Source organism: Cricetulus griseus (genome assembly GCF_003668045.3).
Source record: "Cricetulus griseus strain 17A/GY chromosome 1 unlocalized genomic scaffold, alternate assembly CriGri-PICRH-1.0 chr1_0, whole genome shotgun sequence".
In the NCBI taxonomy this organism is placed as follows: Eukaryota; Metazoa; Chordata; class Mammalia; order Rodentia; family Cricetidae; genus Cricetulus; species Cricetulus griseus.
Window position 1 is genome coordinate 230,197,873 of NW_023276806.1, and position 15,086 is coordinate 230,212,958.

The window sequence follows — 15,086 nt, forward strand, 5'->3', positions numbered from 1 at the left end:
GCTCTTAACCTCTGAGCATCTCTGCAGCTTGTTTCACCTCTATCTGCAGTATTTGATTTTCTCCCTTGGAGATGCTTTTGTTTTATTCTCATTTTACCTTTGTGAACCTGGTCCATATTGCTTTCTGGTTTCTGTTCTACTTCATATGTATCCTTTAGTTTCATGCCAATCAAAGCTTAAAACTGATTTTATTAGTTATCATTATTATTATAGTGTGTGTGTGTGTGTGTGTGTGAGAGAGAGAGAGAGAGAGAGAGAGAGAGAGAGAGAGAGAGAGACAGAGAGAGAGAGACAGAGAGACAGAGAGTGAGTCTCACTGTATGGCTCTGGCCAACTTACCATGTAGACCAGGCTGGCAGAAGGCTGGGGGGGGGGTGGTTAAATGAGTTCTCCAGACCCAAGAGAAATGATAATAACCGCTGAGGTCTTCCTGCTCCAGAAAATGCTGTCTCTGCTCTTCCTATGCTCTCGGCAACCCAAGAGAGCACACACCCCCTCCTCTACCTTTAGCGGTCACAACTGCCCTGAAACCACGCCCAAAGGGTGTGGGCACAATTACAAGTTCACTGGCAAGGCAAGATGCCACTACAGCTGGCCTCCAACTCACAGGAGATCTACCATCCCTGCCTTCAGAGTGGAGTGCTGGCACTTTACCAGATTTTTACCTGCTGTATCTAACTCTAGCTAATTCGCCTCCAAGCCTCGTGACAGGCTAGGACTACATGCTCGCTCATCAAGTGATGATATATGAGCCGTACGGTCCCCAGATGGCCTTGAACTTGCTGTGTAGCTGAATTGACCCCCTCCCCCCACCTCGTGCATCCCCCTGCTGCTGGGATTGCAATGGATCCCACCCTGCTTGCCTCTTTGATCGGCGGTTCCCGCACCCATTACAAGCCTGATTGACCCTGCTTAGCGCCCGGGCCACATCAGGATGAACTCCAGCAGGGCACTCTAGGGTAGGCTAACTTAACCTAGAAGCATCGGGAGTTGTGCTCAGCCTGGTGCTCTCTCTTCCTTTGAGTTGAAGTCCCATGTAGACCAGCCTGGCCCTGAACTCCCGATGTAGCTGAGGATAACTTTGAATTCTTGGTCCTCCTGCCCCTTCCCCAAGTACTGGGATAGCCTGAATGTGACACCTTCTCCTAGAGCGGAAATGTTACCCAACAGGAATCCCATTCCTGGGCAAATTCCTTCCTCATTCCTCCTTGGAGGAGCCATGCCGGTCTTCACAGTAGCTTGTTCCTATCTCAGCCAACTCCAGGTCCAGCTCACACTCAGCTCCCAGGAATCTGCCCCCATCCGATCCTCCAGCCCCTACTCTATCTTTCTCCGAATTTTCTTTCTTTCTTTCTTTCTTTCTTTCTTTCTTTCTTTCTTTCTTTCTTTCTTTCTCTCTTCCTTCCTTTCTTTAAAATATTTTATTTATTTTGTATACAATGTTCTCCGTGCTTGTCTGCCTGTAGGTGGAAGAGGGCACCAGATCTCATTATAGATGGGTGTGAGCCAACATGTGGTTGCTGGGAATTGAACTCAGGACCTCTGGAAGAGCAGTCAGTGCTCTTAACCTCTGAGCCATCTCTCCAGCCCCCTTTCTCTGAATTTTCAAGGACAGACTTTTCAGGGTAATGATTTGATAATGACTTTTCACCAGCAAGCTTGCAATTTTCAGTTCAGAGGTCAGAGAGTGCTTATTAGAGCAAGATGGCTGCGCTGCCCCTTTGTCCCCACTGACACACGGCCTTGGCTTTTCTTGTGTACCTTTCCACGGTTCCTTTATCTTTCAGTAACTGATTCAGACATTTTTGTCAGCTTTGGTCATTGTTGAGACATAATCTCATGTAGCTGGGATGACCCTGGATTCCTGGTCCGAAGCTCCCACCTCCCAAGCAGGGTGACTTCCGGATTCAACCACCACACCACACCATTTTGTCAATTTTAAAGCTGTGTTTTCAGCTTTTCCTTGTGACTTCTGGGGACATGTTACTCTGTGCAGGAACTAGGGACAGGATAGGTGCTGAGAATGCTTCTGCTGGGCACGGTGGCACACACCGGTAATCCCAGCTCCCAGAAGCCGCCTCAAAATAAAAAAAAAAATTCCAGTTGGCCGTTCAGCAGTGAAATCTGCATACAATTGACTCCCTGACTCCTTGAGCAAAATTGTTTAGTTCTGGCTGTCAGAGCCCTGTGATCTGGTCTCTTGCTCTTTGTTTTATATAGTAAATGATTGACTGGTTCAACTTTTTTTTTTTTTTTTTTTTCTGTCATAACGTGGGGCCTTGAATTAAAACCATCTGTCAGGAGAGGAAGCTGAGAGCTTACATGGAATGAATTTAGGAAATGCCTAGGAGAGATTCCTATGGTTAAGGCCCCTCCCCCAGGGAAAACATAAATTGCGTCTGTGACTTCTCTTCGTGTGCACCTCCAGTGATGGTGTCAATATTGGCCCTCGCTTCTGTTTCAAACAGCCCCATTCCCTTGTACACCCCCAACAGCCCTGCCACACCTGACTAGATGCTAGTGCCTTTCCTTCCATGTGAATCCAGCATGTTAGCCAAGGTCTGCCTCATGCCCCTCCACAGAGGATGCCCGGCCACCTTGCCTGTGGAGACCTCTCTTCTGGCTCTCCAGCTAACTAGCTTGACATCAGGGTTTCTTCCTTCTTCCCTGGCTTCAGATGGGGGCTGAGAACTGTGGCGATATATGGCTTATGATCTAATAAAGCTTGCCCAAAGATCAGGATGCAAAGCCAGCCACACCAGTCAGCCGTAGAAGCTGAGCAGCGCTGGCGCACACCTTTAACCCCAGGAATTCGGGAGACAGAGGCATATGGATCTCTGAGAGTTCAAGGCCACTCTGGGCTACAGGAGAGTGAATCAGTCTAAAAGAGAAACAGAGCTCGGGCCTTCAATCCCAGCACTAGAGAGAATATAAAGAGCTCAGTGCAGTCAGATTTGGTGAGCAGCAGTGCAGTCTGGAGATTCAATCTGAGGTTGGGTGGATCGCCCATTCGGTCTGAGCATTGGTAGAGGTGAGAGCTCTCAAGTGGCTGGCCGCTTTGCTTTTCCGATCTTGAGCTTTAACCCAATATCTGTGTCTGGGTTTTTATTATCCATGCTACAGAGAAGCCATCTTTCCCCACTGTGGCAAATGATTTTCTATACTATGTACATAAGCCCTAGTGTTACCCCCTGCAGGCACGTGGGAACCAGGCTAGGTGGAGGGTGTGTGTGTGTGTGTGTGTGTGTGTGTGTGTGTGTGTGTGTGTGGTGTGTGGAGGGCTCAGTGTGCGGGTCTTCATGTAGTGACCTTGAAAGACAAGTGCCCGGGACCCTGATGGGGGTCCTGTTACTGCATAATGGTAAATTGATGGAGGACAGGGCAGCAGAGGTGTCCCTACCAACTGGGAGGGCATAACTGCCTCTGTGGCAGAGGCGGGGGAGGAAGGAACCGCTGAGCACAGGTCTCTGGGTTTTCCGTTCTGAGTCTAAAATCTCCATGTTCACAGGAATATGGAAGTGAAACCCACAGCTTCCTGTGGTGTCTCACGGGGATTCACATCTCCTTTGACTGCTGGAGCAGAGAGCTGGACACCAGAGGGGACTCCACTCAGCCTCACTGCCATGGCCACACCTGTGAGGGTGCAGGCAGAGGCATGGCAGGATTTCTCTAGGGCTGGAGTGAAGACATAGAAAAGGGTGCCAAGAGCTGATTCCTGCGAGGGCAGGGAGGCATTCTGGGAAAGGAGTCGGTGGCTGGGGAACCACTGTGTTTTGAAGCTGTCACAACAGCAAGTAGAAGAGACAGCAGCTCCTGGAGCAGAGGGAGCCCTGAGCAGGGAGGGGTCGGGGAGACAGCTGGAGTGGGGTGGGGAGTGGACAGTGGCTCCTCTCTTCCTCCTTTTCTTAGCAGATGCGTCACTAACTTTCATCTTGGTTCATCCCAGGCCAGGATGAAGTGAGTGTGTGGGTGTGCTTGTGGTTTGTGTGTTTGTGTATGCGTGAGTGTGTGCAGATGTGTGGTGTGTGTGTGTGTGTGTGTGTGTGTTTTTCTGTAGTGTGTGTGTGCTTGTGTGTATGTGTGTGTGAATATATGGTCTGTGTGTATGTGTATATATTCGTGTGTGTATATGTGTGTGTGTGTGTGTGTGTGTGTGTGTGTGTGTGAATGTGTATGTGGACTCTGTGTGTGTGTGTATGTGTGTATGGTCTGTGTGCGTGTGTGTGTGTGTGTGTGTGTGTGTGTGTGTGTGTGTGTGTGTGCATAGGGTTAGTATAAAGAAAGCTGTTAAAACCTGTAATCTTGGCATGTGAACCTCCATACTGTTTTTTGAGTCTTGAAAGGAAACCTCAAAGCCCTCTGAGGGCAGAGGTAGAGGTGGGGAGTCAACTTAAGGCTTTGTATGCACAAGGAGAAACTATCACTTGTGTGATTGACAGTTGACACACTGACATGTGTGAGGCCCTGGGCTGAATTCTTAGGACTGAAAAAAAAGTGCATTAGGATCTGGGCAGACTCAGCTGGTAAAGTCCTGCACGGTGTGAGTGTCTGAGTCCAGCCCCAGGACCCTCATTAAAGATAAGTAAATAAAAGGGTCAGGTGTACATGGGTGTGGTCCCAGTCCTGAGGAGGCGGAGTGGGTGGATCCCTGGGCTTCCGGGCTAGTCCAGCCTACTAGGCAAGCTCCAGGCCAGTGAGAGACTCTGTCTTAAACAACACCCTACCAGGTGGGAGCTCTTCCTGTGGGCTTCATGTACATTTGCACACACACGCCTGCATGCCTGTGGACACAAGCACCCACATACAGGAGCGTGTGCACATATACATACACACGCAAAGCGTGCTCAGTAGACGCTGTCTTCTCCAGCAGAAGAGTAAGAAGGCCGCATTTCACCACTCTAGCTCTGAGACCAGCTGGAGACAGAACGGAGCATCAGGAACACATTTGAGGAAGTTGAGAGCTTTCAGGGGAGACAGGTGGGCTTTGGGCCCATGGTCAGCTTTTCCCCAATATCTTCAGGGGAGGAGTGGGTTTCCTGGATCCCAGAGCAGCTACTATAGACAGGGAAGAGAGGAAGCCTGATAGGCTGCCCCAGAGGGAATGGGTCTCCAGACCCGCTCCTGTCCTCTAAGGTGGATTGCTTCTGTCTTTCAGTCTTGCTTTGACACTGTGCACTCTGAGCCTCCTTCCTGCCCTACAACCCCCCCTCTGCCACCCATGTCCTGATGAGTGACAGGAGTTTATGCACTACCTCCTAAGTGACCTCCCTTTCAGAGACAAAGAAGGTTGTCTAGAAGTGGTGTTTTGGAAGGGCGTGAGAGGAGAAAGTTAATTCGGTGGGCAGGCCAGGCCAGGCCTGCATATCCTGGGAATGCTTCAGCGACTACCCCCAAAACAGAAACCTTCAGGAAACCACCTCCAGGCCGGTTCTCAAAGCCTAGATCGCTAGGAGGTTTACCTAGCAACTGATGATGCTGGGCTGAGACACTCAATGATTGGTCTGACCCGCCAACCCAGCTAATCTGACAACTCTTCCTTTGGGACCCAGGATTTGGTTAGTAGTTGAGGCTCTAAGGGGGTTGAGTGACCTGAGGACACTTGTGCAGCAAGAAACAGGGGACCTGAGCAACAGGCACCGTATTTTCCTCAGTGTGTGGAGACGTTTGTCCAGGCTGGGACAGGAGAGACTTGGAGGCCCCTGCAAGATTCAGCCCAGGGGCCTGATCTTCCTGCACCTTCACAGAGAGGAGCATGGCAATGCTCCTGCAGCTGCTGCTGGGCCTCAGTCTGGGCTGTGTGGGAGTAGGTAAGGAATCCCCTCTTGGGAACCTCCCTCTCCTCCTGGGCACCCCTCTCCTGCTGTCTGGGGTAAAACATGTTCAGTTTTGCTAGCAGGTTTGAGTGCCCCAGACGAGCCAGTCTCCCTGGTGTGTGGCACTCCTCCTTTGGACTGTGTTTTTACAGCAGTTTTAACAATGAGCTGTTTTTATAGATTGTGCAGTGGATGTCCCTGCTGGAATGTAGATTAGGACCGTGTACCCCTTCATCCTGGTTCCTAGCGTGGAACCCGGCATGTAGTAAGTGCTCTGTAGACTTGTACGGGGTCAAAAGTCAAGAATATTTGCAGCGTAGAACAAGGCTGACTCTTTGTCTTGACTCCATTTCTTTCTCTCTCCCTTCCCTTCCCCTTAGTCAGTCAGTCTGTCTCTTTTTTTCCTTTCATTGGAGAGAGTCATGCTGTATAAGCCAGGCTAGCCTTGAATTCACCGCAATCCTCCTGCCTCAGTGATGGGATTACCAGTGCGCCCCCCCCTTTGCTTGGCCCTTTATCTCCCTGTCCATAATGTGCTGAAATGCTCCAACCTGAGGGGCACCACGTGAGCTCACACCCCGATGTGCTGCAGTCACCAAAGAACCTAGGACCATAGGGTCGGGGAGAAGAAGGAACGACAGACAGCAAGACAGGTTTCTGATCAAGCTGCAAATTTTTATTTTTCACAGGGACCTGATATAGGGGTGCAAAACGGAGTGCTTGGCAGGAAGGGAGAGGTCCTTTGAGGCTGCTTGCCTGATAACCAGGCTGAGGAATGTCCCTGTGTGTGAGTCCTTGAGGGTGCAGGAGGTTACCAAGGTCGCAGGGTGCAGGTGTTAGATAGCGGGTTAGAAGGGGGAAGGGTTGCTAGGTGACCTGACCATGAAATGTATCTTTCCTTCAATAAGATACTTCATGAGCCCAGACGTTATGTATCAGGGAGGAAAGGATTGGAGGCAGCTATTCTTTTAACTATAATGGGTTATACTGGCAGCTTCTGCCCAAGTCTCTTACAGGTCCAAGGTTACTTTTGCCATGGCCCCCGGCACTGCTCTGAAGGTCTGTGTTTGGGGTGGACAGCCGGGCTTACTGTGCAGGGGTCTGGGGCTGTTCTCCCCCGTTGCTCAGTGTCACATGGAGAGGAACCGGTGCTAACTGTTTTCAGTTTTGTGCACATGAGTCTCTAGCTCATTCCCAAACTGGATGCCTCTGACGGATGTGAAAGTCAATCCTGTTGTATTGTATTATATTGGCGGAAAAGTGAGATTGACTTCAAAATGTCTTTTCTGTTTTTAGTTTGTTTGTTTGGTTTGCTGTTGTCATGTCAAGAAAGCCTGGTAAACCGAGTCATTTAAATGTATTGTTGTAAAACTTACGACCACTGTAGATGAAAAACAGTGGCCGAATTTAGTTTCAGGGCCTGGAGAGGTGGCTCAGCTGTTAAGAGAACTGGTTGCTCTTGAGAGGACCCAGGTTCAGTTCGCAGCGCTCACACGGTGGCTCACAGCTGTCTGTGACTCTAGTTTCAGGGGAACCTGATGCTCATTTTCTGGCCTTTGATGGCACCAGGCTCAAATGTGGAGCACACACATGCATGCAGGCAGAACATCCATACACATACAACAACATAAATACATCTTTAAAAAGTAAATAGTTGGCCAGGCGGTGGTGCCACATGCCTTTAGTCCCGGCACTCCGGGAGGCAGAGGCAGGTGGATTTCTGTGAGTTTGAGACCAGCCTGGTCTACAATGGCTAGTTCCAGGACAGGCTCCAACGCCACAGAGAAACCCTGTCTCAAAAACCAAAAAAAAAAAAAAAAAAAAAAAAGGAAATAGTCAGGTATCAGGTTGAAAACTCAAGGAAAGACTCTATAAATGTCTCTGTTGCTGCTGTTTTCCCCTTTCCGGAGTCTGCCAGAGTCCCCAGAGTGGCAGTATGGTCAGCAGGAAATCTCTGACTGCAACTGAAGCTTAGGTTCTCTGCTCAGTACAGAAAAAAAAAAAACAAACAAACAACAAAACAAAACAAAAAAAACTTCAACATTCCTGTTGCGTTCCCCAGCCCAATTCTCCCGGACTGGATAGACATCCTACAGTTCAATTCAGTGCTGACTCTACAGAAGTTAACACAGGCCAGTGGGCTGAAGGCTCACCCCCTTGAGACAGTCCCCCATCCGACCACAAGCTCAAGCAGTAAGCTCAGGATTGTCCACAGCTGTCCAGCTTGGCTGAGCTAGAGCCCCTTGGCTTGGATATAGAGAAGGAACACAATCCATGCAAATGGTTTATTATTGTTCATTCATTGCAAGAGTTTGTCCATGTACGTGTGTGCATGTCTGCTTACCTGCGTGTTCACCACATCTGTGTGTGCCTGAGGAACCTGGAAGGTCATCACACTGCCTGGAACTGGGGTTACAGTGAACCGCTGTCACAAGGAATATTTGAAAGAACAAAGCGGAGGGGGGGGTTCATAGGAGGAAGTGCAGACAGACCCCAGGTACAGGTGGGGGTATGCCACTTCCCCAGTGTAAGGATATGTTTGCCAACTGGGAAGATGTCAGAACCCCACAATTTGGGTTTTTTTTTTTTTTTTTTAGGCTTCATCAGATATACAGGATTTGTTTATTTATTTATGTTTGGTTTTTCAAGACAGGATTTCTCTGTATTGCTTTGGAGCCTGTCCTGGAACTCGCTCTGTATGTGGACCAGGCTGGCCTCAAACTTACAGAGATCCACCTGTCTCTGCCTCTTGAGTGCTGAGATTAACAGCGTGAACCACCAGCGCCCGGCCACAGGATTTATCTATTTATTTTAAGATTTATTTATTTATTATGCATACAGAGCAGGACTTAGGTTTTAACCCAGCCTCCAGTCCCCACCCTGCTTTTCTACAAGGATGGGGATACGAGTCTCAGGTTTCTAACCATGGCTCAGTCTCTCCACTGATAACCCCGCCTCTGTGTTCCACCAAGATTTACCCCATTAGAAGAAAAGACCCCATAGTCACCCAGTTCCCAGGGATTCAGAGCTCTGTCAAGTTAAAGACCAGACATTAGAACAGAAAATGCATCTACCCCCTACTCCCACCACTCAAGCAGTTACAAAGGTTTTAGGAACTTTGTGCCAGCATCTAAGGGCAGAGACCGTATTTGCAATTGCGCCATTCGACAAGCAGGCACTGATCCGTCTTCTGTTTTCTGGCTCCTCCAGGTGGCTTTGTGGCTCATGTGGAGAGCACCTGCCTGCTGGATGATAGTGGAACGCCAAAGGATTTCACATACTGTGTTGCCTTCAACAAAGATCTGCTGGCCTGCTGGGATCCAGAGTCAGGACAAATAGTCCCCATTGAATTTGGGGTGCTGTATAATTTGGCTGTATTCATTTCAAAAAGCCTGAACACAAACGAGGCCCTGATCCGGCGCTTGGGCAAAGGGCTTCAGGACTGTGCCATGCACACCCAGCCCTTCTGGGATGCACTGACCCACAGAACGAGTGAGCAGAGGGGGTGCAGAGGGGCGGTCGGGAAGCACGGTCAGGAGGGCAGAGCGGATGTAGGGAGTGGAAGGCTGCCCGTGGAGGGGAACTGTGTGGAACAGAAGATGGGCGGTGTGAAGGGAGGGAGCTGACATGAGGCCAGGAGCCACAGCACGTTAGGGCACAGATCAGAGTCAGAAAACCCCTGGTGACTTCCCCCCAAATGTACCTGTCTCTTATTTTTATTTATTTTGGTTAAAGAATGTTTTTCACTACTGGGGATTGAACTTATGGCCTCGACCATACCCAACAAACTACCCCCCTTTGTCCTATTTGTTCTGAGTCAGGGTCTAAGTTGCCCAAGCTGGCCTTGAACTTGCAACTCTCCTGTTTCAGCTTCCCAGTTAGCTGGGATTACAGACCTGGCTCCCCAGCCTGGCTTGTTCCTGGTTCTTTAGCTCAGATTTTGTTGTCCCATATTTGGAGTGGGTACAGACACGGGGACATCTGGAGGTGTTCCAGGGATTCCGAGGCCATCTCTCTTCTTCCCCCAAATCCTTTACATTGAGAACAGCCCACGAGAACGGCTTAAAGTTTTTATAAGCAGACTTTGAAGATCTCCATAGGTTAGAGCCCTGTGTCATAAAATGTGGTTTCTGAGCCACATTTTCAGCATTACTTGGCCGAAAATCACTAGGCACCACTGTAGACAGGGAGACAATACTTAAGATGAAGCTGAGGGAGTCTGCATTTTAACATAATTTCTTGGATTTTCACTTGAGATATTGCTCAAAAAGTACTCTGATAGAGGCGAGCAGGGGAGCCACTTGGGAGGATGAGCTGGTAGAAGCTTAATTCCATCACCAGGCATGGAGGTACAGACCTGCGGTACCAGTACTTGAGGGATGCAGAAGACCAGGACTTAGGACCGTCCCTAGCTACATAGTGAGTGTGAGGCTATTATATGAGACTCCCATCTCAGAAAACACACAGCGTCTGCCCAGAGAGCTCATAGCCCAGATGGCATGTAGCAGTTGTCATCAAACATGACTTGGGAGGGAAAAAGAAAGAGGGAGGGCGTTCTATTTCCTCTTTTACTCAGCGGTTGGAGAAATCTCTGAAGGAATGAAACGGGACTTCCTTTAAACCATAACTGTTTCTCCCACGCAGGACCGCCGTCTGTCCAAGTAGCCCGAACTGCTCCTATTAACACGAAGGAGCCTGTGATGTTGGCCTGCTATGTCTGGGGCTTCTACCCGGCGGATGTGACCGTCACGTGGATGAAGAACGGGAATCTTGTCATACCACACAACATCAAAGAGAGTACTGCCCAGACCAATGGGGACTGGACATACCAGACTGTCTCCTACCTAGCCTTGACCCCCTCTTATGGGGACATCTACACCTGTGTGGTACAGCACAGTGCGACCTCCGAGCCGGTCCGTCAGGACTGGAGTAAGTGTATGGGAGCTGGGATGTCCGTGGTTGGGAAAGGGACGTTGATATTTTGGAGGAGTAAGACGTGGATGGGTGCCTGGTGTGTGGTAGAGAAGGGAATGCTGGCATGGGGAGTTTGAGGGTTTGCAGCCAGAGTTAATGTCATGAACTAAAGATAGAAGAGTCAGCCATTTCTCCTCAGCTGTGGCATGGATGTCTCCCATCTGTTTGTGGGAAAGAGGAGAGGCCGATTGTCTCCCCCAAAGAATGTAGGCTCGGTAACACTTCTGGAACGAAGCTCTGGAATTCGCTGTTTTAGTTTTCCTAATGTTCAGCCATCTTGTCAGGCCAGGACTGGAGACTGGAAACATAATGAAGACTGGAGGAGGAAGGGAATCTTCTTTTGGTATAGATAGGGCTGTGCTGAATTTGGCAGCTTTTTTGAGCCATGGCCAGTAGACACTTTGGTGGACATGTGAAGTTTTTGATAAAGAGCTCATTGACACTATTTGAGCCCTAGGACTGGGTTGCTTAAGGTAATGAGGGGGTGCATACATATTGAGGGGGTACATACCAATTTGGAGGTTACTGTTAGAGAAGAGAGGAAGAAATGAGGAAGAGGGGCTGGAGAGTTGGCTCAGAGGTTAAGAGCATTGGCTGCTCTTCCAGAGGTCCTGAGTTCAATTCCCAGCAACCACATGGTGGCTCACAACCATCTGTAATGAGATCTGGTGCCCTCTTCTGGTCTGCAGGCAGACATGCAGATAGAGCACTCATACATAAAAAAAAATAAATCTTTTTAAAAATGAGGAAGGGGAAGGGCAGCTAGGAAAAGTCAGGGAGGAGGGGCCTAATCTGCTGGGGAGCCCGGTCTTCCCTTGCTGGGAGTGTGTGTCTGCTGTTGGCTCTAGTGGGTCCCTGGGAGGGGATGGTGTCCTAGTTAGGGTCACTATTGCAGTGAGGAAACACCATGAACGAAAGCAAGTTGGGGAGGAAAGGGTTTATTTGGCTTAATTGGTCCATCTCAACAGGAACTCAAGTAGGGCACGAACCTGAAAGCAGGAGTCACGGAGGGGAGCTGCTCACTGGCTTGCTCCTCATGACTGCTCAGCCTGCTTTTTATAGAACCCAGGACCACCACAATGGGCTGGGCCCTCCCACATCAATCACTAATTAAGAAAATGCCCTACAGCCCGATCTTATAGAGGCATTTTCTCAGTTGAGGTTCCCATCTCTCAAATGACTCTAGCCTGTGTCAAGCTGAAACAAAACTAGCCAGCATGGACAGGAAACAAGGGGAGAGGGGAGCACACATGCCATTGAGCTTTCCAGGGTCAGTCTTTCCTTTGTAGGGCATGCAAGGAGTTCCTTTGGTGATGGGGTACTCTTCTGATGTTGGGGTAAGAATCCAGGTGGGATATAGCCCAGAGTAGGAGCAGCTCTGGCAAGCAGGATGACGAAGGGCCATAGGGTGTGTGTAACACGAAAAATTAAAGACCCAGAGACCAATATTGGGGCTCAAACTTCAAGCTGAATATCAGAAAAGCAATGCAGCCGGCCACTAGCTCTCACCTCTAGGTCAGACTGAAAGGGTTGATCCACGCACAAACTCTTCACCAAATCTCAAACTGCTGCCTCTCCTCAGCGTGGCTGGAGAATGACTGCCTCTCTGAGACCTCGCTTCTGTCTTATATACTTCCCTAATGTTGGAATTGAAAGTGTGAGCTATAATTCTCTTTTAGACTGATTCACTCCTGTGTAGGTGGCCTTGGACTCACAGAGATCCGTCGATCTCTTAATCCTAAATCTTAGGGTTAAAGGTGTGTACCACCACCTCCTAGCTTCTGGCTGCTGGGATTAAAGGTGTGTGCCTGGCTTCTATGGCTTGTGGATGACTTTGCTTTCTGAATCCTCAGGACTGCTTTAATAAATCACAGACAATATCTCACCATAGGTGGGATGGAGGGAGGCATTTTAACAGGAAGCTGCCCAGAGTAAAGATGGAACCCAACCCTGGCTGTTGGGGATGATGCCCTGGGGGTGGAGGAACCACAGACAATGCCTTGAGAATCCTTATCGGGGACCAGGGAGGCTCTGGAGGGCTGGGGCATGCAGAAAATGGGTGGTGACTGTTCTGGAAGTGGATAGTGTGGTTGAAGAAAGGCATTTTCTTGGGAGTGAGTTGATGAGCACCAGACCCTTTAGGCTGGGATAAAGACCTTTGATCCCTGTAGGTGCAGGCAGAAGGAAATAGAGTGGCCTGAGTGAGACTAAGCTGTAGACATTGGTTCTAAGAGCTGTCCATTACTTTGCAGCAATCGGGCTGTCCCCCATCCAGACGGTGAAGGTGTCTGTGTCTGCTGTCACCCTGGGTCTGGGCTTCATCATCTTCTGTTTTGGCTTTTTCAGTTGGCGGAAGGCTCGCCTCTCCAGTGAGTGATCCCCAGAGCCCTCCCCAGCCCTCCTCCTCTTCCTCCTTCTGTCTCTCTCATTTTCTGTCTGTGATCACTTCCCTCATTCCCAAGTCTTCTGTTGTAAGGGACTAAGAATGCTGGGTTCTTCTGTCCACAAGACTGGGCTAATCGGTGTCTTTCTCTTTTAGGCTACATTCCTCTCCCTGGATCTACTTACCCAGAAGGTAACATTCCTGTTGGTCTGTGGCTCATGGGTCCCCAGAAGGGGTGGGGTGTTGTCTTCTCTTAATAGTCCTCACAGTAAGGACCATTTAACAAAGGGGGTGGTTAAATAAAGACCTCACTCAAGCTACATGGTTCTAGAGAGGGAAGAAGGGAGCCTGAGCTCCCCTCCCGCCCCACAGAGTACCCGAAGGGAGGGCTGGAGGTAGCGCCTTTGTCTTAGTCATTGGTGGCTGGTATTTGCATTATCAGTGTCTGAAGGGCTCTGGTATCAGGTGGGTAACATGGACAAATGCTGGGTCTACCAGACCATCACCTCTCTCTGTCTGCAGGACGGCATTAGAGGCAGAATCCTACAGAGGATGTCTCCGTGGCCCCTAACATCTTCCGGACACCCCAGTTTCTTCTGTCATAGTTTCCTCCGTTCCCCTTCCCCATGTAAATATTAACAGCTTGGGTTGTTCATAGTGAAGTCATCATCCCCGGCTGTTCTCTGAGGCAAACGGATCTGAGGAAGAGTTCGAGGCCCTCTGGAAGAGGGGGTCCAAGAAGAGGGGACCCAAGGTCCTCAGGAAGAGGGGACCCAAGGCCCTCCGGAAGAGGGGGCCCAAGAAGAGGGGGCCCAAGAAGAGGGGGCCCAAGGCCCTCCGGAAGAGGGGGTTCAAGGCCTTCTCGAAGGCCCACCCCATCACAGAGGGCAGTATGTTGTAAGCAACCACGCCTAAGAAATAAACTGGTAGAATTACTGGCCTTCCTCAGATTTGTCCAGGGGCTTTGGAGGAGGGGCCGTGGCAGAGTGTGGCTGAAGTTGATCTCATCTTGTGACCTAGCCAGTGCCACCTCCCGATTTCCCGTCTGCATGAAACAACTGGACAGAATTATAATTTGTAAGAAGAAATTAAGCTGTAATGAGATAGAGTCACCGGGTGAGGAAGAGGGCGGGGCTAACAGCTTAGCTCATAAGAGGCCTTTTGAAATTGCATTTTACTTACTCTGCATGCGTGCGAGCGTGTGTGTGTGTGTGTGTGTGTGTGTGTGTGTGTGTGTGTGTGTGTGTGTGCCCACGCATGTGTGCGCATGCATGCATGAATGCATGAACGCATGTGTGCATGAGTGTGTGTGTGTATGCATGCATGGGAGTACATACATGTCCATGTGTGGGCTCTTGCCACTAGAGGTCAAAGGACAGTTTGCAGGAGTGGATTCTCTCCTCCACTGTGTGGGTTCTCTCCTCCACTGTGTGGGTTCTCTCCTCCCACTGTGTGGGTTCTAGGGATTGAACTCGGGTCTCTGGCCTGGCATCAGATGCCTTCACTCACTGATCCACCTTGCCAGCCTGCAAGTGATCTTCTGAGGGGTAAATGAGTTCATTCCTATAAAGAGCCAAGAGTAAGAGTACACCCAGCATTCCGTGAGCCCACAGTAGTGGCCTTTGTCGTTCCTGTTCAGTGTTCAGGCTGTTTCTCCCATAATGTCACAGGGGAGGGGCGGTTGCATCTTTAGAGGAGAGGGGACTGTCTGGTGATGTCTGTTTACCAGTGGAGATGCAGCTGGGTGTACAAAGTTGGTTTTCGGAATTGCTTTTGGAATTAAGGTTGGGAAGTCAGCTGCCAGCAAGGAAAAGAATTGTGTGGCTGGAGGGACGGTTCAGTGGCTAAGAGCACTTGGCTGCTCTTTCAGAGGACCCGGGTTCAGTGCATAGACATATATGCAAGCAAAACAGCCA

General features: G+C 49.7%; 1 protein-coding gene across 1 annotated transcript; it reads left to right on the forward strand.

The window, feature by feature from the left end:
• The first annotated feature begins 5,481 nt into the window (after positions 1-5,481).
• On the forward strand, positions 5,482-14,106 carry LOC100761082 (class II histocompatibility antigen, M beta 1 chain). The gene is made up of 6 exons (XM_027388725.2): positions 5,482-5,807; positions 9,024-9,305; positions 10,458-10,742; positions 13,040-13,156; positions 13,327-13,362; positions 13,693-14,106. The coding sequence occupies exons 1-6, from the start codon at positions 5,753-5,755 to the stop codon at positions 13,701-13,703; spliced, it is 786 nt and encodes a 261-aa protein (XP_027244526.1). The 5' UTR covers positions 5,482-5,752; the 3' UTR covers positions 13,704-14,106.
• The last annotated feature ends 980 nt before the right edge of the window (positions 14,107-15,086 follow it).